The sequence below is a fragment of the Aspergillus clavatus genome, genomic scaffold (genome assembly GCF_000002715.2).
Source record: "Aspergillus clavatus NRRL 1 1099423829805 genomic scaffold, whole genome shotgun sequence".
Lineage (NCBI taxonomy): Eukaryota > Fungi > Ascomycota > Eurotiomycetes > Eurotiales > Aspergillaceae > Aspergillus > Aspergillus clavatus.
Window position 1 is genome coordinate 2,498,932 of NW_001517094.1, and position 25,654 is coordinate 2,524,585.

Here is a 25,654-nt window from a genome sequence, read left to right on the forward strand (position 1 = left end):
ATTCAACGACCACATTTGCCTGTTTGGTGCAATGAGTTTGGCGGCGAACATCAAGCTTCAATGCCGCTCAGTGGTGATTCCTCGGCAACCTGCATGTCTTCTCACGGGGGCTCTCCCTTCGTAGGGGTAGAAGCAGGTATCTAGAGTATATATATGGGTTCGAATTCCTGCCCATGCTAGGTTGAGAATAAGGAATGTGCATTATTTCCCAGAAAATTTATCGTCCAGGCTTCTCTGCATTGCTTGAGTATTGAATTCCCATGTATTTCTCTCCCTTAGCGTCATGTTTGCTCTTCGCCAGATTGGCTCGTACACAAACCGGCGTTATCGATCCCATCTCTGAACAATGCGGTCCCTCCGTTGTGTGTGTCAAGCACTACGCAAATGTACTTCCGTAAGTCAACTCCAGACGGTGGATGTCAATGCGCCGTAAAAGTACATGAGGGTCTGACCTTTCTCCAGAAATCACTTCTACCGGAATCTATCCACTATACAGGTCGCCACCTCATTTGGTGACACGACAGTTGCCAACGGCACTGTCTTGCAAGATATCAAATCAGCCGACTTCGTTGTGTATGATCAAGAGCGAGGCCTGGAAATCCTAGGGTCCAATCCAAGCTATGAATATATGTTTGCTGTCTCAGATGCTGTCCATGAGGCCCCAGTTTACGTTGCATCGCAAAACAAGCTGTACTTGTCTCAGCTGGCTCCTCCTGCAGGCTATCTACCACAGCTTGTAATTGATCTGAATCAAGATCCACCTACTCTATCCGAATTCCTCTCCGATCCCCCAGTGTACGCTCCCAATGGCGGCACATTCTACAATGGCCAGGTCATTTGGGGAGCTTCCGGGGGTAATCGCTCGATTGGCGGCTTGGAACAGCGGGTAGGATTGAAAACACTGGATCCTGAAACCAACAAGACGGTCACTCTGCTCAATAACTATTATGGTTATTACTTCAACAACATCAACGACCTCTCAGTACACAAGGAGACAGGAGACATTTGGTTCACGGATCCTCGTGAGTTTTTCCCCTCCCGTTGAGACGAGACATTTCCGGATATAGAGATTGACAACTCCGCGCAGAGTACTCATGGTTTAACAAACTCACCGATACACCTCCTCAGCTCCCATCCGCTACTTACCGATATAATCCATCGTCGGGTGCTGTGTTCGTTGTTGAAGACACTCTTAGCCAGCCCAATGGGATTGCATTCAACCCAGATTACTCTATCGTGTATATCGGCGACTCTGGGGCAGTGAGTGGGCCAGTTGATCCTAGCTTCGGCCAGCCTGGGACATCTTACAATGCGACGGGTCGCAGGTACGAGCCAAGACAGACGAGTAAAAAGAGAACGAAGATCACTAACGTGCAGATTGTGATTTTAGGGCCATTTATGCTTATGATCTGATTGAAGACGGGACTATGGCTATCAACAAACGACCCATCTATTTGTCTGCAGGATATGTCCCGGATGGCCTCAAGGTTGCTGCCAATGGCTACATCTTGACCGGTAATGGGCGAGGTGTAGATGTCCTCGATCCTCGTGGTCAGCTTCTGTTGACTGTTCAAACCAACTACACTGTGCAAAACTTTGCGTGGACCGGTCCTGAACTTAAAACGATTTGGATGATGGGCTCCGGGGGTATTTCCAAAGTGGAATGGAACCTTGAGGGTCAGGAGCTAAAGTAAACTTGGTGTTCTTAATCTCCGACTCGTGTCTACTGAAATGGAAGCACAGGCTTTATATGCTTCGGGCAGCACAAAACAATTTGCCTGGTGAATGCCCCTATTTATATGGAGAGATAAGAGGGATGGTTTTTATTGTGTGACACATAGCAGCATCCACAGTTCCCTGTAGCTATTGATGGAGGGGTACTCTTCTGCCATGAAAAGGGTATAGAAGGCCAGAAATTGGGAAATGCAAGGATCCAGAACTCAGGTTCAGATTCTCATTAGATTTCATAGATCTCTCGTCTAATTCCAAGAAATTGAAAATCATTGCTCCAATGACTGGTTGGCCATGGCAAATGCACCCTCCTTAGTCTTGTGCCCACCAATAAAGCCGCTCGCGTGGACAAAGACCGCACCTTCGGGAATCTTAGGCTTCCCGGTCTTCTCAGCCTCTGCGGCAAGGACGCCGTCCAAATCCGCATCACGAACTCCGCGCCAGCTCTCAGGCAATGGCTTACGGGACTCGAAGCTGCTTTCGTTCAATGAAACACACTGTACGCGCCACTTGGAGTCTTCGCTGGCACTCTCGGGGTAAAGCACATAGTACACCTGCTCTTCGGAGCTACCGTTCTTAGTAGCGGAGGCCTCCTTCTCGAAGTTGTACAGATGCTCCTTCCATGGAACACCGCCCTCGGGCAGAACCATGATACGACCGGAGGGGTGGATTTCGCGGCGCGAACTATAGGCCTTGCCAACAGTTGCGCGGGCAGGGAGCCAAGAAGTGCAAGCACGATGCAGCTTGCGAGTGAAGACATGTCCAATGAATGTGCTTGCTCGGTTGAAGAGGCTGTCCTCATCTTGAGGCTCGCCAGCGCAGGTAGGGTCGGGGTTGTTCATGTCGTTGACAACCGACGCGATTGTGATGCCGCCATCCCGGAAGCGCTTCTCGACGTTGGCCGACGCTAGGGCAGCCGGGTCGTAGACCGAGACACCATTGTCGTTGGCGTCAACAGCTTCGATGAAATCTGTGTAGAGCTTTTCGTAAAGCAGAGTGACATCCTCATGATCCAGAGGCAGGGAAGTATGTTGAGCAATGATCACCCGGCCAAAGTGCATGTATACTAGCCCGGCAGAGGAGAGTTTGGTGTTATGGTTGGGGAAGGTCGTCGAGAATGTGCGCTGATGATGGTCATAGCGGTTGCTGGCGGGATCATACTCTCCGCCGACATCGACAACGGTATGGCATGTAGCCAACTGGGCCGGGTCTCTGGTGCGAACGAGAGGAGAGGAGGCGTAAGTAGGAAGCAGCCGCAGAAGATAAACGGCGAGAGCCTCATCGGCGTGGAAGTGACCACTAATTGACAGAAAATCAGTTTCTAAGTATTACCATGATCAGAGGAAGGATCTCAGACGTACTTGTGAGTCCCGATCAAGGGAGAGGTCTTCAATTTCTTTGCAACAGTCTCGTCGGCCATTCTGAACAGTTGTCGCAATCGTAGCATTCAATGATAGACTGTCAAGAAGGGATCAGGAAGTGTAGAGCAATGATTGTTTCACTTGCCCAGCTATACGGCTACTTCTAGTCTTCTACAGCTTCAACTCGTAAAGTTCCTCTTATCTTAGCCTCGTTACCCAAAAGAGATAGAAAATAGGGCTTTTATCAGAGGGTTGCTCGAACATGTGAGCGGGGGAGAGGGCGTGGTCTTCACTAATCCTGAAACAGTAAGTAGTACCTCTGGACTGTAATATCGAGGGTATTGGTATGTATTTCTGTATGGCTTCCGTACCTACCTAGTCCGTACTGTATGGTTCTAGACCGTAGGTACTGACATAGGTAGGTACTTGCCCCAGTATCATAAGGTAATTTATTCAATAACAGTCGCATGTTCAATACCATCAAGAGAGATTTGGAGGTATCTTAGGTATCCTAGGAAGTAATCATAGGTCATCTTGCTGAGATTGACAATCAACCGCGTCTCTGAGGTTTTCCATAATAGTCTTCTAATCGTGACTTCTTGGTACTCCATGATTAGTTCTATCCCCCCCCTGGTTTTACTGGTGAAATTCAACTGTTTCTAACAAAATATTACCTTGTCAGAAAAAAAGTTAAAATAACACGTCATTTTTGTCATTTTGATATCTTGATTACCACCCCTACCCTGATATCTACGGAATATCTACTGTGTACGGAGTAAGTATTGTTTTGTTCTGTCCACCGCCTTCTATGATCACAGCCACCCATGCAGCTAGAGAGTAGCTCGTTAGTCGGTACTCCGTAGTATCCTGCTTAATTTGCCTATATCCAAGTTGATATACGGAGCAAGAAATCTTCTCAGTTTCCTCATTTCCATCGTCTAGTATTTATAATCTAACTTCCTTTCCTCCTGTCAGTAAACCTCCATCCTGCACTGCGAGAGGCTGCGTAAACGCATTTCCAGCGCGTCATTGTTATTATTGCAGTGCCACGTGAAAAGACACCATTCCGTCCCGCTTGGGGAGATAAGATCAAATCACCCTCTAACTAGAAACTAAGGCGAAAGGGGGAAAGGGAAGAAAAGGTTTTATCTCTTCCACATTGCTTTTGCTGTCCGTGCTTTGTCGGCCTGGTTCTGGCTTCATGTGTTCTTGAGGATTCAACTCTTCTGTTCCATTGCCTATCATCAACGTCCACCAGCCGGCCTACCTCCTGCAAAGCCCAATCTAATTATTGAGCTGTCGCATCCGTCTCTGCTTCCACAGTCTTGGTCTTTTCCGGGCAGGATTCCTGCTCCGCCGTCCATCCGATGTGGTTCTTTCGGATTCTCTCGTCGGCCTTCTTCCTCACCGTCACCGTCTCCTCCATTCCGCTGGCTTTCGATGTGGGTGGTAAAACATGTGGTCTGGCCTTCTCTCTGTCTCTCGCGACCTTTTACTTCCTCTTTTCTCTCTTGAAACTCACCACACCTGATCGATCGTGGTTCCGATCATCCTTGATCGTTGTGATTCGCTCGACGCAATGGCTTATCATCCCAATCCTCCTGATTTGGTCATTGAACCGCTTCTCAATTGATACGGACAACACAAGTAGCTGGGTGGAACGCACTTTCAGTGGGAAGAGAGCCCAGGACTCGTCAGTCCAGGAGTGGCTCTTTGGGCCTGATGGACTCGTCGAAACTGTGACGATCGGCAACTGGGATAAACTTCTAACATGGTCCACACCGGTCTTTCAGCTTGTTGAAGGATTTTGTAGCTTGCTGGTCATCCAAGCGGCTGGCCAGATCACTCGGTGGCTCGTCAACCGCGGAGGGCGGAGTGATAGTTGGATGGTACGTATACTCCACTGGCAGGCAAAGTGAGTCGCGGCGAATATTAATCTCGCGTGTGTCTTAGATTGCCCTCCTCGTTCTATCCGCGTCAGTGATATCGAGCTCCGTGTACTTCCTTTGGCGAGTTCTACAGTTTCCAGAAATCTCGAATGTTGATGCTGCTCTGATTGGTGTATCGATAACCTGTGCCGTGATTTTGTGCGCCTGGGGTATTGGCAGTGGCCGCGGCAATCCGGTTGAGAGCTCTTTGCTGTTCGCCTACGTTGTCTTGTGCATCTATCAGATTTTCACCGATTATCGCCCATCGTACCCAATCGAGCAAAGTTCGGCCCCATCCCAAGTTGGCGACTTCCCGCCACTTCCACCAATTATCATGGCGTCGTATACCACCATTAGACATGCATTGTCTTCCCTGCCGTCCATCATCCATGCCGCCTTCAATGTCATCACCGCTGTCTTCAGCGCCGTGACCCCCTCGGTCTTGATTTCACTCGCATACCGCATCTTTGTTCTTTATGCGTCCACACGAATCATTCCTGCTGTCCGCGAATCTGGAGCACGCGCTCTTTCGCAAGAAGCCTCACTGGATGACACCGATGCCGCCGGCCAGTTTTTGGGTTTCCTGAGCTACTTCTCACCCTCGATTCTCATCGCTGTCTACACCAGCCTGTTAATGCAGCACTTTTCTTCCACATCACAAGCGATGGGGGGTAGCGGTGAATGGTGGAGCAGCCAAGGCGGCGGCGTGGGAAATCTGTGGAGATGGATCAACCTCGCCTGCACCCTGGGTTTGTACGCTGTCGAGCTATGGCTCGGCGAGAACAATGATTTGGACACTGGATTGGCTGGTCACTGGAAGACGGACTGAGCAAATCCACAGGTGAGATCTATGACGGTTCTTCTGAGGATCTATCGCAATCCAATGCAAACCAGACCTACATGCACGCGGTATGGGTCGACCTTTAGCAGCTCCATGTGAGCATCGCACACCTATTTGGATAGTTTTTGCGCCGTGTCGAATTCAGGTTCAAGCGTTGGCCATCTGGCGCGCGCGCCTAACCTGGACTCGCAACTCAGCATCGCTTCCTCAACATGGGAACTCGAAAACTTGCAATGAGGTGCAACAAGGTTGTTCTGCCTCTCCTCCATCTTTCCTTCCGAATTTCCCATATCAGCTTGAACGTGCAGGGCAGTCCGACAATGCAGTCTGGTTTACCTTCCCCTGGATATGGCAGCTGCCAACTATTCTGTAAAGAGACACCCGTTACGCATCCCTTGCTTTTTACAATCTATGATACTCGTCAAGGAGACGAGACTCGGCTTTTGGGCGCGACTTCAAGGCCATGGCCCCTTTCTTCTCCTTCGCGTCCTCTTGCCCCACCTCGGCTTGTGCGTCTTCTCCCCCAGTTTTTATCCTCACCAACTGTCTCGCAGCAGGCTTGAATTGTCCTGCCGAAGAAATCGCACCGGCCCCCTAATTTATAGCCCTTGCCTCATTGTACTTTACCAAAGCTTTTATACCCCATTACGATCTGGGCGGCCTATCAAGCTATTTTGATTCGAGTTTCTTGTTTGATTTTTGTGGTTTCTGTGTCCGGTGCTCTGGTCTCACTCCACCTTATGTTTCTAACGTGGATTTTGTCAACATCCCTGTCAGCCATATTCTCCTTTGCTCTTTCGAACATATATTACTATAAACCACGAATTTTCTATTTTTCTTTTTTTTTTCTTTCTTATAATGTTTGTGTTATAGAACAAGTAATTGCGACGACTACACTGGATGCATCCTCGGATACGCAAGATTTCATATTGGTACTTGTAGAGACGACGATATGCACAGGTTTTATCACAGGCATGACATAACTGGATGACATCACACGTCAAGGAAAAGGTACATGACAACGAAGTTCGAAAAACCATCGACGGAAAACCAGATGATAGGCGATAGAGTTATGCCCGATAATGCCAGCTCGATCGTTGATAGAGCAGGTGGCATGGAAGAGGGCGGCCAATACATAAAGTAGATAGATATGAACAGGGTGGGGGGGAAGCAAAAACCATGGCGATGAATGCAGGGCCAACAATGATTGATTGGGGGTCAGCCTGCGCCAGTCAACCCGGCAGGTCTGCATCTCTTTTTGCTTTACACGCGTGGCGATGCCGTTACGTTTCACGAGAAAGGTGATCAGTTCTTTCCCCCTCGAAACTAAACAATAATAAGCCCAAAAGCCCAAGCGTCAAAGGAGCGATCGAGGGCGGCGCGACTATTCAAGCGGTTCCTTTCGTATCTCTCCAACCCCCGAGCGCGTCTGACTTTTGACAATCTGATCGACTTTTCTTTTGGCTCGATCTGCTCTGCAGTATTCCGCCACTGGCGAACGGTTTTTGGAAAGACATGGAAGAGGGGAAACAATCCACAGCACCGGGTTCTTTTTGATACCACGACTCTCAATTCCGACAGGGAAATAAACCCAGACAGGGGGTAGAGCGAATCGCAAACTATCGCCGGATAGGCACACCGTCCCGGGCAGGAGGAGGGCTCACGCTGGGTTCATTCCGATCCTGGGTTGCAGTGGTGGTGTTCTCTGAATCATCCGCACTGGCTTCACGTTGGAGATAGCTTCCTTCCTTGGCGGGGCTTCGACTTTGAAAGCCGATGGAACCGGGATGACCGCTGATGCTGCCCGGGACCTGTTGACCTTGGGAGCTGATGCTGCTACCACTGCTGGTAACCGAGGGATTGTGGGCGCCAGGAGAAGTGGCTGTCAGGTGAGGAATGTTCTCAGGAACAGGGTGTTGGGATCCAATGTTGGTGACACCGACATCTGAAGCTTTACCAGCTTTGCTCAATGCGTAATCTCCCGAATCAAAATATTTGCGTTCCTGAACAGATAAAAATATGATTAGAATGAAAGACGGTCAAATTTCAGGAGGTGGGATAAGGCATACCTTGAGCTTGTTCTGCAGCAGGTCTTTCTTGGTTGGCATCTTGCCATAGAGGCGAAGGAGGCGCTGCTCGTCAGGACTCAAGGACTAGCAAAGGAACGATGTCAGTTTGGCCAGCTGTATAATCTGGGAGGCGAGAAACTGCCCAGAAAGGTTTCAGGACACTCACGCTGATATCGACCTTGTTTTGTTGATGAGGATTCATTGTTATTGTTGTAAGTGGGGGAGGGGGGTAATGTGAAGATGGACTCGGTTGTTGATGGTGTCGAACTTCCCCGTCGATTCAGAAGAAATTTGGGGGGGGGCTTGAGAAAGCAGGGAACAATTAGTATAAGACAAGAAAGAACTAAAACTGGGTGAATTGTAGATTGTTGGTGGAGAGAAAGTGGTATATATTTGAAGTTGGGATGTTGAAGTATGCAGTCCGGTTGGCGGTGATTGATGAATGTAGTACTAACTGACTGTATGAAGGCGGGCGGGCGGGGGAAGCGGATCGTCAGAAGGAAGAACAGCGAATGTTGGGCGTCGAAAAGTGCGAGTCGGAAGATCCCTATTCCCTCCTCTCCAGCAAGAGTGGGATGAAGATTGTCTCCAATGATGTCTACTGTATATCTCTTGGTAGTGAGTTTAAGGGTAAAGAAAGAAAAAGATAGTCGTCATGAAACTGTATACTGGCGACCGAAGCTATGTTGATAATGATGCTAGTATGCTAGTATCCTGACTATAGAGGAGACTTCACCAAAAAACATCATCAATCTACCGTCTACAATATAGTAATAGTATCTCCAGATAACCAGATATAAATAATAATTGTCTGAGGAATCATACAAAAATATCCTTGTGCATGGTCGTAGTAGAACCGCCTCTGGAGTTATTCATCACATACGGATTCTTCTGCGTCTCAACTACTACTCTTTATCGATAAGCATCATGACTTTTTTTTTTTTTCCCTCTTCTGCAGAGAGGGGCAACTTCACTCGTATAACGTAGAAGGCGCATATACCGTAGTATCTTCAAGCCTACAAATAATGGATATAATTCCTGTCTCAACTGCTTTCATCCCACCCAATTGCTATTGTGTGCGTAATATCCATCACGGATTCATTGTCGTAGAAACCGAGTCCTGCTCACAGCAAACCTCCTCTCTCTGACATAGATTTCCATCCCAGTCTCAAATTCAAAAGATTCTTATACTAACCACCATAGTCAAGAAAGAAACGTATTGCCCCCAAGTCTAGTCTCTGTTCTCCTGGATCTGTGGTGCCGGATATCTAGTCGTCGTTAAAAGCTCTGGAGAGGATCACGTCGATAGGAACCCCGCCATTCTTTGGATCCTCCCCGTTCAATCAATTAATCAATTAATCACCTTCCGCTGCTTGAGAGTTTCAGGACCATCCTCATTCTCCCAGTCGTCAAGAGAACAGATAAAGAACAGAGCACATACAGCGAGTAAAACATAGAAAGACGAAGGGGAAACAGAATGAGTGATCAAACTGCTACACCATCGGCCACGCCAAAGACCTTTGTGGTCGAGCATCTGGATCCAGAGCTGGGTCCTTGGTCGGCCTTGGAATATGGCAGCATTGCACGCGAGTCGCATGCAGTCGGGGCAAGATTTCTTCTCAGTTCTGTACCGGCCTCTCTCCAATTACCAGATGACTTGGCCGCAACGCCTGGTCTCGAGGTTGAGCATCGCAGTGTCGAGGAGATTTTTGCGGATCGGAAGGCCAAGGTCTGCCTGCTGGACCCAGCAGCTCAAGCTGAACTGAGTCCCGAAGATGGAGACAACTTCGAGGTCTTTCTCTTTGGCGGCATTCTGGGTGCGTGAACCGGTTCCGGATCCTTTCTTGGGCTATGATTCCAAAAGGTCAAATTTCAATTTTCGCTAACCCGACAAAAATTTTGCTTGAGGGTTACAGGTGATGATCCGCCACGAGGTACAATTTTCCATGGGCATTCTGCTTTCCCCCTGGCTTATGACCAAGACTGACAGAGAACCATAGATCGTACATCTGAATTGAGAAAGAAAGGCTATACCGGCAGGCGGTTGGGGCCTCAGCAGATGACGACCGATACAGCTGTCCGAGTGACACGCATAGTCGCCCAGGAGAGAGGTGAGTGGCTCAGATTTGACCATGACGAACCTCCTGGATGCTGACCGCGATTAGTACCCCTGGAAAAGATCCAGTATATTGATTATCCCGAAATCATTGTCAGTGAACATGAGCGGACTGAGATGCCATTCCGTTACGTGAAGGACAAAGATGGTCAGCCGATTATGCCAGATGTATGTTTCTCTTCCGACCTCGCCAGTCCTCTGGCCTGAAGCTGACATGCGCAGGGAATGGTTGATCTCATCAAGAAGGACGCGGACAAGGGCGTGGGCGACCTTTTCTGATTTCCTATGAGGATACCAGGTCTTTCAATCAGAAAGGAATCGAATCATAACCATGGCAACAATAGAAGCAATTAGCTGAGACCAATGCAGGTCAGCCAGCATCGCCTGTATATAAACCGGCCTGACCCTGTGTGCCTCGTGTCCCCTAATCCATCTGTCTAATCATCCTCACATCGAACTCTTCCACAATAACCATTGAATGGTTTCTATAGATCACCCGAAAGGGCAATGTGGTCCGAAATCCAGGTTTCCGTACGGTACGGACGGAAATGGGGGCGAATTTGCTTTGGGGCCACAGGAATGGATGGTCACATACAGTAAGATACAGTAAAAGTACGAAACGGTACCTCGTCAAGGCCACGCCATCCAGATCCATCATTACTTTGAGCGTCAAGCATCATACAGAGTGAGCGAGTGCATGGCTGACGGTCTAAGCCTTCGTGTTATTCACTACTATCTATCTGGATGAGGAGATCCGGTCTCACTCGTTCAATCTTCTAAATTTCCTCTTCTTCATCTTCTCCCTTTTCCACACACTCTCTTCCTCTTTCTTCTGTCTACTATACGATAGTCTCTACTCTTCTAACCACTCTTCTTTCCCTTTCCATCTATCTATCCCTCGAGCTCCGCGCCTCCGAACGGGCCTATCTCGAATTCGCACCCATCTTCCTCTTCAATGACAAACTGAGCGTCTTTTATCAAGTCCTCTGGGGTCCTCCCTTCTTTCTATTTTGCAATTTCTAATATTGTTTTCTCGTGTTCAACAATGGTCTTCTCTACGACCTCACTCGTAGGATCGAGGAGGCGAGCAGGTGCTATGACGATGTCTTTTTGCGCTCTGTTGTTCTTCCTCATTATCAGTCCTACCTTGGCTGCGACCAAGTCTGCTGCCGATTATTATGTACGCTCGTTACCGGGTGCCCCCGAGGGACCCTTGTTGAAGATGCATGCTGGGTAAGTGTCAAGAGTCCAAGGTACCCCCTGAAGCAATGTGACTGACAGGATTCGCGCATGGTTCAGGCATATTGAAGTTGATGCACCGAATAATGGTAATCTGTTCTTCTGGCATTACCAGAATCGCCACATCGCCAATCGTCAGCGAACCGTTATCTGGTTGAATGGGGGTCCGGGATGCAGTTCGATGGACGGCGCCCTCATGGAGATCGGACCCTACAGACTTAAGGACAACCATACTCTGGAGTACAATAACGGGTCGTGGGATGAGTTTGCGAATTTGCTTTTCGTCGATCAGCCCGTCGGAACGGGCTTTAGTTACGTCAACACCAACAGCTATCTCCACGAGCTCGATGAAATGGCGGCCCAGTTCATCATTTTCCTGGAGAAATGGTTCCAATTGTTTCCGGAGTATGAGCGTGACGACGTGTGTATTTCTTTCCTTGGTCCTTTTCCAGTCCTCCAGCTGGCGTTGTGACGACTTTGAATTTGTGGATTGGTCGGATTCTAATCCTTTCTTTTCTAGATCTACATCGCAGGCGAGTCGTACGCTGGTCAACATATTCCCTATATCGCCAAAGCTATCCAGGAGCGAAACAAGAAAGTCGATGATAAGAATAGTGCTCGCTGGAATCTCCGCGGCCTTGTTATCGGAAATGGTTGGATATCTCCAGCTCAGCAATACCCATCATACCTCAATTTCGCCTACACGGAAGGTCTTGTCAAGGAAGGCAGCAGTCTCGCTAAGGATCTCGACGTCTACCAATCGGTCTGCGAATCGAAGATCAGTGCAGCGCCAAATGCTGTGAACATCAAGGACTGCGAGTCGGTTTTGCAGCAGATCTTGTCGCGCACCATGGATTCCGAAAGGAAATGCTACAACATGTACGATGTGCGTCTCCGTGATGTGTATCCATCTTGCGGCATGAACTGGCCCTCCGACCTGGTCAGCGTAAAGCCCTACCTACAAAGCCGGGATGTGGTTCGCGCCTTGAACATCAATCCGGACAAGAAGTCTGGATGGGAAGAATGCTCTGGCGCAGTGGGCAGCACCTTCACAGCGGCGAACTCGGTACCCTCAGTCCAACTACTTCCCGAATTGCTCGAGTCTGGCGTTCGCATCCTACTCTTTAGTGGTGACAAGGACCTCATTTGCAACCATATCGGAACGGAGCAACTGATCAACAACATGAAATGGAATGGCGGGATTGGTTTTGAAACCTCGCCTGGCGTGTGGGCTCCGCGACGCCATTGGACCTTTGAGGGTGAACCCGCCGGCATCTACCAGTACGCCCGGAATCTAACCTATGTCCTCTTCTACAACGCCAGCCACATGGTCCCCTACGATCTGCCCCGCCAGAGCCGTGACATGCTCGATCGTTTCATGAGGGTTGATATCGCCAACATTGGCGGGCAGCCGGCTGATTCGCGCATCGATGGTGAGAAGCTGCCCCAGACCTCCGTAGGTGGTCACCCGAACAGCACGGCCGCCGAGCAGCAAGCCAAGGAGAAGATCAAAGAAACAGAGTGGAAAGCCTACGCCAAGTCCGGGGAGGCCGCTCTGATCGTCGTGATCATTGGCGTGACGGTCTGGGGTTTCTTCATCTGGCGCAGTCGTCGACGCAATCGTGGCTACGAGGGGGTTTATCAGAAAGAACTGGGTAGTGGCTCCATCCTCGAACGCTTCCAGAACAAACGCTCGGGGGCTGGCGATGTCGAAGCAGGCGATTTCGACGAGTCGGAGCTTGACACACTCCATTCGCCGGGTTTGGAGCGAGAAAATTATGCTGTTGGCGATGACAGCGACGAAGATGATCCCAATCATCCTCGCCCAACTGCCTCCAGCAGGGAAGACGGCACTCATCCATAGATTTTGGGGTTTGGTCCTTCTTTTTTTCATACGGCGTTTGTGTAAGATTCATTTCAAGAGTCAATTTTCATGTCGATTTAGGTTAGCTTTAGCGCGCAGTTGTTCATTAATTTGCACAGATCATTGTGTATTGGACCGGTATGCTTGTGCCATCTCCAGACATACTGCTTAGGTCTGGTGGAATGAGAAGAAAGTGTCCAAAATGTCTATCTATCAAGAGAAATTCTTGTTTGGTACCAATGTACAGGTACAACCGAAGGGCCGATAGATGCCATGTCATGAAACTCGTCTATAAATCGATAGCACCGTTTTACCTCGCAATGGTCCACACCTTGACACCTCCATCATCTGCAGTTGTAACTAGAACCTCTTCGTCTTCACCCTCCGCCTTCCCGCGGTCCGCGCGCTTCGCCCACGCGACATGGTTGATCTCGTAAATGTCATGAGCGCCATCCATAGTAGCAATCACTGTCCATTCGGTGCTCGGAGCAGGCGCGCCCTCAGCGGCGTCAGCGGACGGCTCGGTCTCCATGGCCTGTGTGGCCGAATCGCCGCCGACGAAGCGCTCCGCATACACCACGATGCGGCCGTCGGCCCCCACGGACGCCAGCAAGCCGGTGCGCTTGCTCCATGCCACCGTGTAGACGGACAGGTCATGCGCCTGCGGCAACGTGCACTCCTCCTCCCAGGTCTCGTCGGTCCCGGTCGGGCGGATGATGCTTGGGATCCCCGAGCTGCCGAACGGCGATGTGTTTTGCTGGGCCCGCGGCTCTTTCGGCTGCCGTCTCCAGATCCGCACGGTTCGGTCGTCCGAGCATGACACGAGACGCGGTCCGGAAAGAGCGTGCGTTGCGCGCCATTGCTCTGCCAGGTCCGCCGCTGCGCCACACGGGACGCTGTCCACCCCTTCCCAATCCACACACCAGACGGTGCCCTGGTGGCCCTTGATGCAGGCGACCTGGCCCCAGTCGTCGAGATCCTCCCGCCACAACCGGATGGTATCGTCGTAGCTGGCGCTCGCCAGGCAGTCCTCGGCGGGATGCCAGGCAACACACTTGACGTCCCCCTGGTGCTCCTGCATGACCGCGACCGTCTCGAAGTTGTTGTCCCCGTCGTCCAAATCCTCCCAGATCCAGATCGACTTATCCCGCGAGCATGTCGCCAGCAACATCCCGGATGGCGACCACGATACCGATTTGACCTCACTGTCGTGCCCGTCCAGCAGCACGGCAAATCGCCACTCCTCGTCTTCATCCTCGTTCTCATTCTCCTCGTCGCCGCCTGCGCCATATCCGTCCGCCAGGCCTTTCGCTTGTGTTCCGGAGCCAGCACTGTCCCCGACACCCCAGTCCGCCGCGCCGCGCTCCGTCTGACCATAGCTATCCCATCGTCGCCAGATGCCGACCGTCGCGTCAAAACTGCCCGTGGCGAGCACGCTCTCGCCCTTGACGTGTGGCTTCCAGGCGCAAGTCCTGACGCTGCGCTTATGTCCCCCGGATATCGTCGAAAGCAGCCGGAAATTCGTCAGGGAGTAGACTCGGACTGTTTTGTCGGAGCTGCAGGTTGCAACGATGGGAAGGGTGGGGTGCGGCGCCGTGAGCCAGGTCCGTTCGAGAGACGGAGGGGTAAGGTCCGATAAAAGGGACAGTCGGGCAGTTGGTTCGGCTGCCATGGCAATCACTGTAGCCCGTGGCTTCTTGTATCCCTTTTTTGTTCCGTCCTTCGCGATCCAGGGTTGTTTTCCGGTGCAAGGATGTTTGGTGGTGGTAGTGGTGGTGGTAGCTGGAGCAGATGGCGCAGATGGCGGGCGAATCACCCGAGGTGGGGTACTTTGATAGCGGATAAAACAGTACTATCTACGGTGTACCTAGTCTAGGTAACCATGAGTTTGGATCCGATGTATGGAGGTAGATAGATCAGTAAAGCTCTAGAATATTTCATATCTGGGCAGACCGAAAGACCAAAAGATGTAAATCACTTGCTATATTGACCGAATTGCAAACAAGCGGAACAATTGACTGCATGGAAGAGTCGACCAGACGGTCAGATGAAGCTCAGCCTCAAGTACGAGTTATATCAAAACGATAAAAAAAAAAAAAAAAAAAGGGGGCCCTCTGTCTTTGGCGATCATTCTTGACATTAGACTTGCACAGACACAAGGACGACAAAATCCTCAAAGGATGGGGAAATAGTACGATAAAACCAATTTCATCAAGAAACATAAATAAGTCAAAATCCAAGGCGTTTCCCAAAGACCCTTAAGCTCCTGGTACACCAACATTCTCCGCCAATATTCGTTCATAGGCCATACCATGGCAAAGCCAATCCACTTCACGGATCTTCTCCAGTTCCTCCGTCAATTGTCCAACTTCGTTCACAAACTCCGGCATCCCCGCCCCGGCCAGGTTTTGGCTTGCTGTGGTGGTCGCACGAATCCTCTCGCTGGAGCTCGAAGCGCTCAGCCGAGACAGGATGTGGGTGCGCAGGCGGGAGAGAATGAGCCGGGCCACAGGGTCCGTGAAGCTCGTAGGGCCAGGTCCTTGTCCCTTTGAGGACGCAGTACTTCCTTCCTCCAACGGAGATGAGGGCTGCGGATTTGTAGGGTCGGTCTGGATTTCAACGGACACTTGAGCTCCGCTTCCAGGACAGCTTGTGGCACATGCCGTTGCGACTGGCGCCAAGACACGGCGAATGGTCGCCGACAGCTGCGCGCTCGCACTCGATGGCATGGGATGCGTTGATTCGAGAATTGACTGCACTCGGTCGGCTTGAATATCGTTAAAATCTAGAGACAGAATGCGATCGGCTTCAGCTTTCCATTGAGACCGCACGTCCCGTTTGAGAAGGTTTTTGGCGGTAAGGAGAATCGAAGCAGTGGCAACGATTCTGAATGCACGCGCATGCAGGCGATCCAGGCGCTGGCGATCCAGTTCAAGTGTCTCCGGGACAATATCTCCAGACACAGGTGCATTGCTTAGGACAAGATCTACCAGCCCTTGCGCATAGACCTTGACAGCAGGCGGTTGCGGTTCACCGTGGATCCCCTCAGGATCCCGCTTTCGCATGTCGTCCGAGACGATCTTGCGACTAGTTCGCCAAAACCGGCGGCTCTTGCCCAAGCCGATAGATCCATCCTGCAATCCGCGCTCGAAGGTCCTACGCTCGTACCCCGGAGCCTCTTGAATCAACTGCGGCGCAGCGACTTGGATCATGAAATTCGTGTGATCCAGAGATAGTTGGTCTATAATACCCATCAGCCTCGCCAGACGATCAATAGCGTCGCCATGGGTATCCTCGGCAAACGCCTTGACGGCAGAATCGCGATACGGAGCGCAGAGTTTCGGCAGGAGGTCGTTCATAAAATCGAAGAATCTCTCATAGGAGAAAGTGCCAGCCGTGCATTGGCCTTCCACAAGCTTCGGATCGAGCACTTCGCTAACCAGTATATAGAGAGAATTTCCTGGTCGGAGCAAGCGCAGCAATCGATCTTGGATCACAGTGGCCATGGCAACCGTCCAGCTTGTACCCAGCCCAGTTTCCACATCTTTTCGCATCATGTCACACATATGCTTCATGATCTGCTTGCGGAGTTCCGTGTACTGTGCTTCTTCAACCTTATAATCCTTGTTGATCAAAAGTTCATGTACCAGAGCGCGGTTCTCCGGAAGAGCAGTGAGAATCTGCGTGAACCGCTCATGCGGGGAAGCTCTTTGCTTATCCAACTCACGAAGAACCGTGCTTTCCACATTGTGAAAGCTCTCACTAATCGGAGAGGCGACGCTTTCAGTCAAGGCCTCTGTGGACGGAGGCGCCACTTCGGCTGAGCGGGGGATGGCCTGCTTGGGAGCAGTCCGTCTCCTCTCTCGCTTGACCTTTTTCAACGAGTCTCGCACCATCTGCATCGCCTTGTCCGATCCCGCGAGACGTTTCAGCCTAGCAAGAAGCAGAATCTGATTTTGCCTGATACCTTGCCAATAATCGTCCGCGGCACCACCTGCTCGGTCATCCTTGACCGTCTGCCAGATCAGTTCCAGCTCGACAAATTGCGCAAGCATGATTTCGATAAGCACACTCGAATCGTGAGATTTCCACGCGTGGAAAGCAGAGAAGAAAACGTTGTACGTTTCGCATAGCGTCTGGATATCAGTGGAAATCGCCGTCGGTGAAATACAACCCGACGCAAGTAGAGGCGTGATTTGTTCGAACGCTTCGAGTAACTCGCCGGCTTTGGCAATCAAATCTTGTTCTTGTTCGCCATTGCTACTCAAGACCTCGGCAGGGTGCGTCACAATTAGATAGCTGCTGAGAAATGTGCGAACCGCGCCTCTCCCTCCAACGGTGCCGCTTTCCATGTCTTGTAGCCCGCAAAGTCGAAGGACACGCGCAGTTGCGGATAGCACCTTCTCATCCGAAAGCAGGGCTCCAACATCCTCAAAATCCATGCTGCGGATACGGTCGACCGTGATATTGAGAAGTTGGAACTCCTGCATGACCATCTTCGCGTGGTGTGCCCTCCAAACGCGTTGTATCAACTTCGCGGCCGCATCTCGAGTCAAAGACTTGGCGATTACTCGAGCCATCTTCTTCTCCTCCGCCATTGGCAGGCTACTAGTGCGTTGACGCCGATGAGTCTGTTGGTAAAGCAGTCGTCTCTTCTCAGCCTCCGCGAATTTCTCTGTCATTTCCAGCCGGAGCCGCGCGTGCTCTGCTGCCAGTCTTTCCCGGTTGTCTTCAGCTTTTTTTTTCGCCCGACGAACTTCCTCCTCACATTTAGCGGTAATCTGCGCCAACAATCGCTCGCGTGACTGTTGAGCAGCCAGCGCTCGCTCTTCCCTCTGGAGGTTCTTCGTAGCGGCAGCAAGTGCAGCGCGAAGTCTGACCTTCTCCGCATGCAAAGCACGGTCCGCGAGTCTCGTCTTTCGATTCTCCAGAATCGAAGTTCGCCGGAGATGTTGCGCAATATGGTCGGAAGAGGATGAGCCATGAGAGGCACCGGCCGAATGGTGCGATTGCAAGGACGAGACTGAGCTGCGACGAGACGATGCCGTGGAGGAGCGTCGGGCCAAGCTCGACTTTCGTGAGAATCGGGCAGCGATCCGAGCTGGTAGGTTCAAAGGAGGGGCCTGCTCATCAGCGAACATCTCCACGTCGGGTCCATCCACGCGCTCAGATGTGACTGATGGGCCAGCATCAGGAAGCTGAATTTCAATATCGGAATTGCGACGGATCATGGTCTATAAGCGCAGTGACGTATATTGTTTGCAATCGGGGAGGCGAAGGCACGGTTCTTTGGGTAGGTGTAATGTAGAGGTCCACCTGGGTAGAAGGACGTGCAGTCTTTATAATTTATCACAGAGTCGTCAAGAGGTCTGTAAGGCTACAGATGGTGTTCCGTGCGCCTATAAGAAGATGGAAGGCAGTCAAGCAAGTCTCTCAGGTCAAGGACCACCAAGCATGCCTGCCCAGGGTCTTCCAGGAGATCCGTGCTCCGTTTCAGTTCATAAGCGTCACAAAAGACAAAGTCAGTGAATTAAGCTCAAGGAAGGAACGGCAGAACAAGACAAAAAAGAAGTAAGAATGATTCAGTCGTAGAGAAATCCCACGGCGGGATGAAGGAGTGGAAGACCAAACAGAGAGAGATTCAGATGTCCTATTTTCAGAGATTCATGTCATCATCGTTATTTATCATCAGCAGCACAGATAATAGGCAGTAATAATAAGCAGTAATAACGAATGCAACGGCCAATAACAGTCCGATATTATCGTTGCAGTCGAAGACAACCATCAAAGTACGATTAAGTACGATATCGCCGGTTGATAAGCAGCGGCAGCCAAAAGAAAGACATCGAATGCAGCCATGCGATTAGGTAAGCGGGGATCTACCTGCAATCAGAAACAGACAGTAGCAACGCATATCGAAAACAACTACTATAATGATTTTGTGAGGGGGAGGATGGTCAGATGAGAACGTTTTTGAGGCGTTCATGACTTGTTTCTAGCGCCAAACAATGGGTATATGACTGCATTGTGCATTGCACTCATGCTGAAAGCGTCTTGCCCAACATCTAGATGCAGCCTAGGTAGGATCCTAGCCTTCATGTGTGGATATCTTCTGAGTCCATATTGGGACAGGACAGGACAGGACATAACAGCAACGACTGTATGGCACCCTCTCCTAAGAGCATATCCCTATACCTTCCTCGGCCGTAGGCCACAAATTCGTCCATTACCTTTATGCAACTCGCAGCCCTACTCGCATCTGCCCCTTTCCACCTCTGTTGGCTCGTAGATAGTAAGGTATAAAACACAAATCTTTTAGCTCGTCTGTAATTGGAATTGCACTTCCTCTTTCGGCTACTATCTGTCGTCGCCAAGGAGATATATCCAATATTTCTCGGACGCCCTTCTGAGCAATGATAGCCACGTACTGGTCAGGAGTGGACCGCACCTCCTCAAGTAAGGGCGCATCCTGGTCAAAGATTGTCCTCTTGAAACGTCATCAGTGGTCATTCATTGCTTTTTTTTTCATTGTTTTGGTAGGTGTGTCTTCTTACCTTGAAGTGGTCATCTTCCCAGTCATTATCGACATCCTCAACACAATACACTATAGGCCCGCGCGTGACGTAGGCGACAGGCTGCATCGTCAGTGGATTGGGGCGGAGCACTTTTGGGCGCATGGGACAGCTGAATCGAAAATCCGGATGCTGTTGGGTCCAGTCTGAGTCCAGGTATAGATATCCATCACGAATATTCAATTGTGGTGGCCGCGGATTGATCTGGTGAGTATGCGCCGTCAGATACTCTCTAAAAAATAAACACGAGGATGGAGAAGGTCAAGATATTTACCTCCCAGGCTATTGCCCACCCGGGAATTCTTAACCGCAGTTCGAGGTTTACCGGCGGGCCGTCAACCGTCACGGAGAAAGAGACGTCTCCCTTCCAAGGCCATTCTGTTTGCTGGGCAACCTCGATTGTAGAGCTTGCGATTTGGAAGCGTAATGAAGCGGAAGTGTAAAGATGAACGTTAATAGTGCCCTTCCGAGCCTTGTCATCGACCTCATAGCTCCACACATAACCGCCAAGATAGCCGAGCGTTCGAGTGACATTTGGCGGACAGCATGCACACTCAAACCATTCATAGCGCCGGGATAGATCGGCCTCTGACGAAGCTAGTTGATTCACATAGGTGAAAGCCTTACCGTCCAAGCTCATTCCCGTCAAGACTGCATTATAGAGGCAGAGCTCCATGATGTCGGCGTACTGGCCATCAAGTTTGATCTAGAGGCAACGATTGTAAGCTGATGTGGTCTCTCAGAACAACAATACCAGCGCAGCATACCTGCAACAGTCGTTCAGCCAACATCATGACCCCTATCGCCGCACAAGTCTCTGCATAGCAGCCACCCTCGTCCGTTCCATGGGGTAAGAAATAGTCCACTCCAAATCCTTCCCACTGCTTGATGGCCCCAATCCCTCCTGTCACGTATGACTTCTGCTCAACCATATTCGACCAGAGTCGTTCCAAAGCGGGCAGAAATTTGGCTCCAACCTCACTATCCGCCTTAGAGATGCGAACCAAGTCTGCAACGGAAGTCAAGAGATACATGGCTCGAACAGAATGCCCCTCAATCTTTTTCTGCTGGGTGATAGGCATATGAGCTTGTTGATACCTTGGTCACATTGGTCAGCAGTGCCCACGCAGGCGTAAGGTGAATGATTTTCTTCGATCAAAGACTAGGAAACCAGGCTTACCAGTAGCTCCTCGCTGCAGGGTATGCTGCAGGTACCTCGTGCTCACGCTCGCCTCGCGCTTCGGCCTCAATGTCATAATAATGCCGCCTTTCTTTCCCGCTAGCAGGATTCCCTCGCTCCTCAAGAAAGAAGCGAGCAAGTCGGAAGTGCTCTGGATCCTGCGTCACTCTGTACAGCCGAAGGAGTGCTAATTCAATCTCGGGATGACCTGGGTATCCAGGTTTCTGCCCCTCCTGGTTTCCAAACGTAGCCGCAAGAAGCGCGACATACCTCACTATCGGAAGCAGCAACTCATCGTTCTTGTAATGGAGACGATGAGCGATTGCGGCTTCGATGAGATGTCCTGCGTTGTATCTGGTATATATTGTCGTTAAAAACTGAATTCTCCATCCGGCGCACCAGGGGGGAGATCCCTACAGTTCGTGCATGTCTCGCAAATTGGTGAACCTCTTTCCCAGCTCCACAACCGTGTAGTGGATATTCAGATACCCATCCGGCTGCTGAGCGCTCTGTATCATTCCCACGAGCTCCCTCACAGCCATGTCAATTTCTTCGCCTGGAAACTCCGTCAAGAAGTAACAAGCCCCCTCTATCCATTTAGCCACGTCCGAATCCCAGAATTGGTGATTGGGGACCGGCCAGACTGTGCACGGGTCCGAGTAGCTTGGATGCCACTTTAACTTGAAGGCATCATATCGTCCAGTCTTCTTCAGCATCTGCAGCTGATGCCGCAGTGTCTGGGACTGGACAACATGTCGGCGATTCGCCCAAAAGGAACCAGAAGCGAACGTCGTGGCCTTGAAACTCTCTTGGGGGTACTCCATGCTGAATTGAGCATCTGATCAAAGATAATCTGTACCCCTCGGGGGAGCAAGCCTTCCCCTTTATACACAGCAAACACCGGAAGCGAGAACATGGCCCCTTCCCCTCATCTCGGAACTAGAATCAAGCTTTTCATGGGTTGTTCTGATCGCAGTCGGCACAAGGCACCCCACCTCCGTTGCCGTGTTTCCTGAAGTAGATCTTCACCATCGTCCCTCATACTAGAGCCGGGGAAGTTGGGGTTGGAATGCATGATGGCAGGCCAAGGCCTCCGGTGGAGCGATCTGATGGCTCTCCGGTGGGGCTGACACCGTTCGACTTTGAGTCTCTGGCGGTCGACAACGCAGAGAATTGTGGGCTGTGGTGACTATCTATTAATGGAGGCGAAGAGGCCTTCTGGGTCGTAAGTAATGACCTATACACGTCACCGTCCATATACAATGAGCACGTTGATGGATTCAGGAATCTATCTCCAGGATCCATTCTGATGTGTTTGTAGTTATCTTATAAATAAACTGTATGCTAGCTAGTTACCGCCAAGAACGCCCTCTTCAACAGTATCAAAGTATGTTTGATGATGAAAGAGACACAATGGTGATCTCTGTTGTCCAGAAACCTTTATACTCCCGACTTCCAGATGCAAAGTCTCCAGTGACAATCCTGATCAAATCTCGTTTGATGCAACCCAAACGCCAAAGAATCATGCCAATCATTCCAGAGTGAAGGCAGTTGGACCTGCCAGCAGGTTGTCCTGCAGATCAATCATAAGCTTTATTGAGCTCATAGGCCAAATTTGTGCGTAGGCCTGTTAGAAGTTACCGACGCAACTTCGGGAATGCTCAAATATGCATCCTGTAAGAGAAAAAAAAGAGTAAAGAAGATGATTTGAACTCTTATCGATGACCGAATATATCAATACTTTCGTCGTCGTCATCATCATCATCTTCTCCACCAGGACGTTCAGCGTCTTCTGTTGAGTTATCATCATCATCATCATCGACGTCGTCCTCTTGAGCATCAGAGACCCCGTCCACTGATTCTGTGTCCCGGTCAAGGAAGCCATACTTATATCTGATCCTCGTACCCCACAAGCTAAGTTCGCCACCTGAGTGATCATCGCCAGCTTTACTTGTAAGCCCTCCGAAGAAAGATGTTGTCGACCTCGATCGATCGGTTTCCCGGTCCGGGGGCAACCCAAAATAATTACTGATCACGGGTGAAACTGCTCGGCCGCGAGTAAGACTATAGGATGAAAAACGCGCAGTAGGTTCCGTAGATGATGCCGCACGGAATCTTGGACTCAAGTTGGCTCCTGATAAAGTCTCTGTATCAATCCGTGATTGAATTGAAGACAACGAGGGAGCAATGTTTTCCGCACCATGCGAGGAGGATCGCAACCGAGATGTCAGGTCATTTCTGTTCTCCTCATTTTCCTGTTCTAATGCATCCAGTGCATCGCTATGTAAGAGTTGAACTTGAGCGGTATTGTATGATTCGCACCTAAGCATCAATTAGATCGTCTCCAACAGGGAAAAATTGTCGGTGCTTACATGTCACACTTCAAGCCTAGCCAATGATACTTGACCACTGATTTCGCACCGCAATCATTACAATGAATTAAAGCATGGGTATCCTTGAATTCTGCTGGCATTGGCTGGCTTTGAATGGTGCGATCCAGGTTCCGAAATGTAGATTCCATGTTGGCAATGGTCTTACTACATATCGGACACCGATACGAACTCTTAGAGTACTCCGAGAGACATTTCTGGTGGATACTATGTCCGCAGCGCATGAAAACAACTGTTTCAGGAGAGGTGAACATATAGTCTCCACAGATCGGACAGTCGCATTGAGTGGAGCGTTCGATGCATCTGTGAGTATTTTCAATTGAAATAGGCAGACAGACACTACATGTCTGATTTTATATCAGCATTTGAATGAAAAATTGGCACCGAATTGCTTACCTTGCAGTGAAAAAAGTCTTTACCAAGACCCTGGCCGATGCGGCAAATACCACAATCATTGCAGTGATAGATACTTTTGTTCGAATCATTGTCCCAGAGCTTACAGATATCGCAATAGTACTGTGCAGCGTGTTCACCACATTGGCGACAAACCTGTGCGGCTGGTTGGGGGTGTCCACAAAGCATGCACAGCATGTTCTCTGTCTTTGGTCGATTCAGGTGATGGTCTTCTGCCTCATCGTGACAAAATCGGCAAGTGTACCACTTCTTACAGGCAAAACATTGTAGCTTGACATTGCGTTTATAATGGCGGCAGCCTAAGCAGGGTTCTTCGACATCCTCAATATCCCCATCTTCGCGATCACCCGCGGGTGAGTCTGGGACGGGCCTAGGAAAGAACGTGGGCATCAGATCTTCGGCGGTGAGATTATGAGATATTTCAGTTCGGGGTTGTCTGATCGAAGCTGTTGAAACTGGAGTCACAGGCTCTCGATCGAGAGACGGACTACTTTGGTGCGAACGCGGGGTAATAGGTCGCTCAAAAGCCCAGGAGCTAGACGGTGATGCAGGTCTTGGTGGGGAAGGTGTCGTATCCTCCTTCTTTTCTCGAGAAGCATGATATCTTTCAGTCATCAGTTCATGGATCATCCGTGCTTTTGCGTCATTTGTCGATTCGAGATCTCTGATCGCGTGTATTTTTCTTCTCAAAACGCCCATTCCATCATCTTCCGGGAGTAGATATTGGGCTCCAATAATATCCGTATCATTCCCGCTGGCCGGTGACAGATTTGTACCTTGCACACTTCGATTTGTCTCCTGGACCAGGTTCTGTGCGGGAATGGAGTTAACACCGGCCGCTATTCCGACCACTGCGGGATCACTGTAATTTCCATCGTCGTGCATAGGACCCGTCAAGACCGGTTGGTTCGATGAGGATGCAATGGGTATTCCAGTAGTAGGCTGAATTGCAAAGAAACTTTCGCCATAATCATCATGTCGGCCGCTTGATTCATGCAGTGACTGTTCAGGCTGGGTGAAAGGGGCGGTATGATCGAGTTCCGCTTGGCCTTTGGAAGGATGTAGCACCGCCCTCTCACTTTCAAGACCGTTATTAATCACAGCTAAATCGGTAGAATTAGGACCTATCAAAGAGCTCCTGTCCCGGATGCTCGTCTGCGAGTCGCCCAGATCGTCATCGTAAGGCGGATGCGAGTCTAACTGCTGAGAAAGACGACAAGCTTGCCGAACCACAGGCTCGATCAACAAGGAGGAGATACGCCCACTCATGAAGGGCCGAAGAAAGCATCTAACGTTAACAAGAAGCAAAAGAATGCAGTGCGAAGCCGAGAACTGCACATGTCTACTTACCCTGTCCTGAGTTTTTAAGAAGTGACCGGAAAAGGCACAAATGACATGTGACACGCCCCTGCCCAGATCAGCCGCTGATTCGTTGCCCGTGTTCCAGATCAAAGGAACCAATGATGACGGCTTCGATTTCTCTATTCACTCACCTGCTAGTACTATGCCCTTACGCCACTCATAGTAGAAAGCTGTCATGGACATTTTGGAAATTCTACGATAATTTATGGTCCATAAGATGGTTATGAATACATTTACCAGAGGACAGGATTCTCAGCCAATTCTACAGAAGCTCTGATCCCAGGGTCTATAGTAAAGGACCTTGGTCGTATACTCTAGATTACAATGAGAAGTCCTGATATTGCTCCCCAGTCTGACTTCCTTCTTGTACACCTCGTTTGTGGAACATCTTCTGTTCCGACTCATGCGGTCGAACTAGGCTCGTTGTAGACGAGATCTCACTCTCCTGTCTGAATGGTTTGATCGCCTGACATAGCTTTGACATTGGAGTCAAAAAGTGAACCCGCCGGGTACAAAGAGCGAGCGGGCGCGAACCCAGTCGACCTACCCCTTAGGAGATTTTCCAGCAGGGCTATGCCATCTTTTCT

The 25,654-nt window shown here is 50.2% G+C and overlaps 10 protein-coding genes across 10 annotated transcripts, besides 3 other annotated features; 4 read left to right on the forward strand and 6 right to left on the reverse strand.

Moving 5' to 3' along the window:
* Nucleotides 1–260: 260 nt before the first annotated feature.
* Nucleotides 261–1,694, forward strand: ACLA_026480 (SMP-30/gluconolactonase/LRE family protein; the record flags this gene model as incomplete). Its single annotated transcript, XM_001269356.1, has 4 exons — nt 261–394; nt 463–1,022; nt 1,088–1,325; nt 1,391–1,694. The coding sequence occupies 4 exons, from the start codon at nt 261–263 to the stop codon at nt 1,692–1,694; spliced, it is 1,236 nt and encodes a 411-aa protein (XP_001269357.1).
* Nucleotides 1,695–2,000: 306 nt separating this feature from the next.
* Nucleotides 2,001–3,151, reverse strand: ACLA_026490 (MYG1 family protein; the record flags this gene model as incomplete). The annotated part of the gene is made up of 2 exons (XM_001269357.1): nt 2,001–3,030; nt 3,093–3,151. 2 exons carry the CDS (start codon nt 3,149–3,151, stop codon nt 2,001–2,003), a joined length of 1,089 nt encoding a protein of 362 aa, XP_001269358.1.
* A 1,308-nt stretch (nt 3,152–4,459) lies between these two features.
* ACLA_026500 (ICE2 family protein) lies at nt 4,460–5,849 on the forward strand (the record flags this gene model as incomplete). The annotated part of the gene is made up of 2 exons (XM_001269358.1): nt 4,460–4,981; nt 5,046–5,849. 2 exons carry the CDS (start codon nt 4,460–4,462, stop codon nt 5,847–5,849), a joined length of 1,326 nt encoding a protein of 441 aa, XP_001269359.1.
* Nucleotides 5,850–7,480: 1,631 nt separating this feature from the next.
* On the reverse strand, nt 7,481–8,132 carry ACLA_026510 (endosulfine family protein; the record flags this gene model as incomplete). Its single annotated transcript, XM_001269359.1, has 3 exons — nt 7,481–7,864; nt 7,931–8,014; nt 8,097–8,132. The coding sequence occupies 3 exons, from the start codon at nt 8,130–8,132 to the stop codon at nt 7,481–7,483; spliced, it is 504 nt and encodes a 167-aa protein (XP_001269360.1).
* Nucleotides 8,133–9,407: 1,275 nt separating this feature from the next.
* Nucleotides 9,408–10,325, forward strand: ACLA_026520 (SAM-dependent methyltransferase; the record flags this gene model as incomplete). The annotated part of the gene is made up of 4 exons (XM_001269360.1): nt 9,408–9,747; nt 9,931–10,041; nt 10,096–10,214; nt 10,269–10,325. 4 exons carry the CDS (start codon nt 9,408–9,410, stop codon nt 10,323–10,325), a joined length of 627 nt encoding a protein of 208 aa, XP_001269361.1.
* An 817-nt stretch (nt 10,326–11,142) lies between these two features.
* Nucleotides 11,143–13,149, forward strand: kexA (serine-type carboxypeptidase kexA; the record flags this gene model as incomplete). The annotated part of the gene is made up of 3 exons (XM_001269361.1): nt 11,143–11,279; nt 11,346–11,706; nt 11,806–13,149. The coding sequence occupies 3 exons, from the start codon at nt 11,143–11,145 to the stop codon at nt 13,147–13,149; spliced, it is 1,842 nt and encodes a 613-aa protein (XP_001269362.1).
* Nucleotides 13,150–13,459: 310 nt separating this feature from the next.
* On the reverse strand, nt 13,460–14,821 carry cia1 (iron-sulfur cluster assembly protein CIA1; the record flags this gene model as incomplete). The annotated part of the gene is made up of 1 exon (XM_001269362.1): nt 13,460–14,821. The coding sequence occupies one exon, from the start codon at nt 14,819–14,821 to the stop codon at nt 13,460–13,462; it is 1,362 nt and encodes a 453-aa protein (XP_001269363.1).
* A 586-nt stretch (nt 14,822–15,407) lies between these two features.
* ACLA_026550 (IQ calmodulin-binding motif domain protein) lies at nt 15,408–18,380 on the reverse strand (the record flags this gene model as incomplete). Its single annotated transcript, XM_001269363.1, has 1 exon — nt 15,408–18,380. The coding sequence occupies one exon, from the start codon at nt 18,378–18,380 to the stop codon at nt 15,408–15,410; it is 2,973 nt and encodes a 990-aa protein (XP_001269364.1).
* A 469-nt stretch (nt 18,381–18,849) lies between these two features.
* Nucleotides 18,850–18,878: a microsatellite.
* Nucleotides 18,879–19,275: 397 nt separating this feature from the next.
* Nucleotides 19,276–19,295: a microsatellite.
* An 86-nt stretch (nt 19,296–19,381) lies between these two features.
* Nucleotides 19,382–21,725, reverse strand: ACLA_026560 (glycoside hydrolase family 127 protein; the record flags this gene model as incomplete). The annotated part of the gene is made up of 6 exons (XM_001269364.1): nt 19,382–19,636; nt 19,704–19,925; nt 19,996–20,427; nt 20,489–20,819; nt 20,902–21,255; nt 21,319–21,725. The coding sequence occupies 6 exons, from the start codon at nt 21,723–21,725 to the stop codon at nt 19,382–19,384; spliced, it is 2,001 nt and encodes a 666-aa protein (XP_001269365.1).
* An 891-nt stretch (nt 21,726–22,616) lies between these two features.
* On the reverse strand, nt 22,617–24,974 carry ACLA_026570 (RING finger and CHY zinc finger domain-containing protein; the record flags this gene model as incomplete). Its single annotated transcript, XM_001269365.1, has 3 exons — nt 22,617–23,223; nt 23,274–23,638; nt 23,688–24,974. The coding sequence occupies 3 exons, from the start codon at nt 24,972–24,974 to the stop codon at nt 22,617–22,619; spliced, it is 2,259 nt and encodes a 752-aa protein (XP_001269366.1).
* Nucleotides 22,635–22,743: a microsatellite.
* Nucleotides 24,975–25,654: the final 680 nt, after the last annotated feature.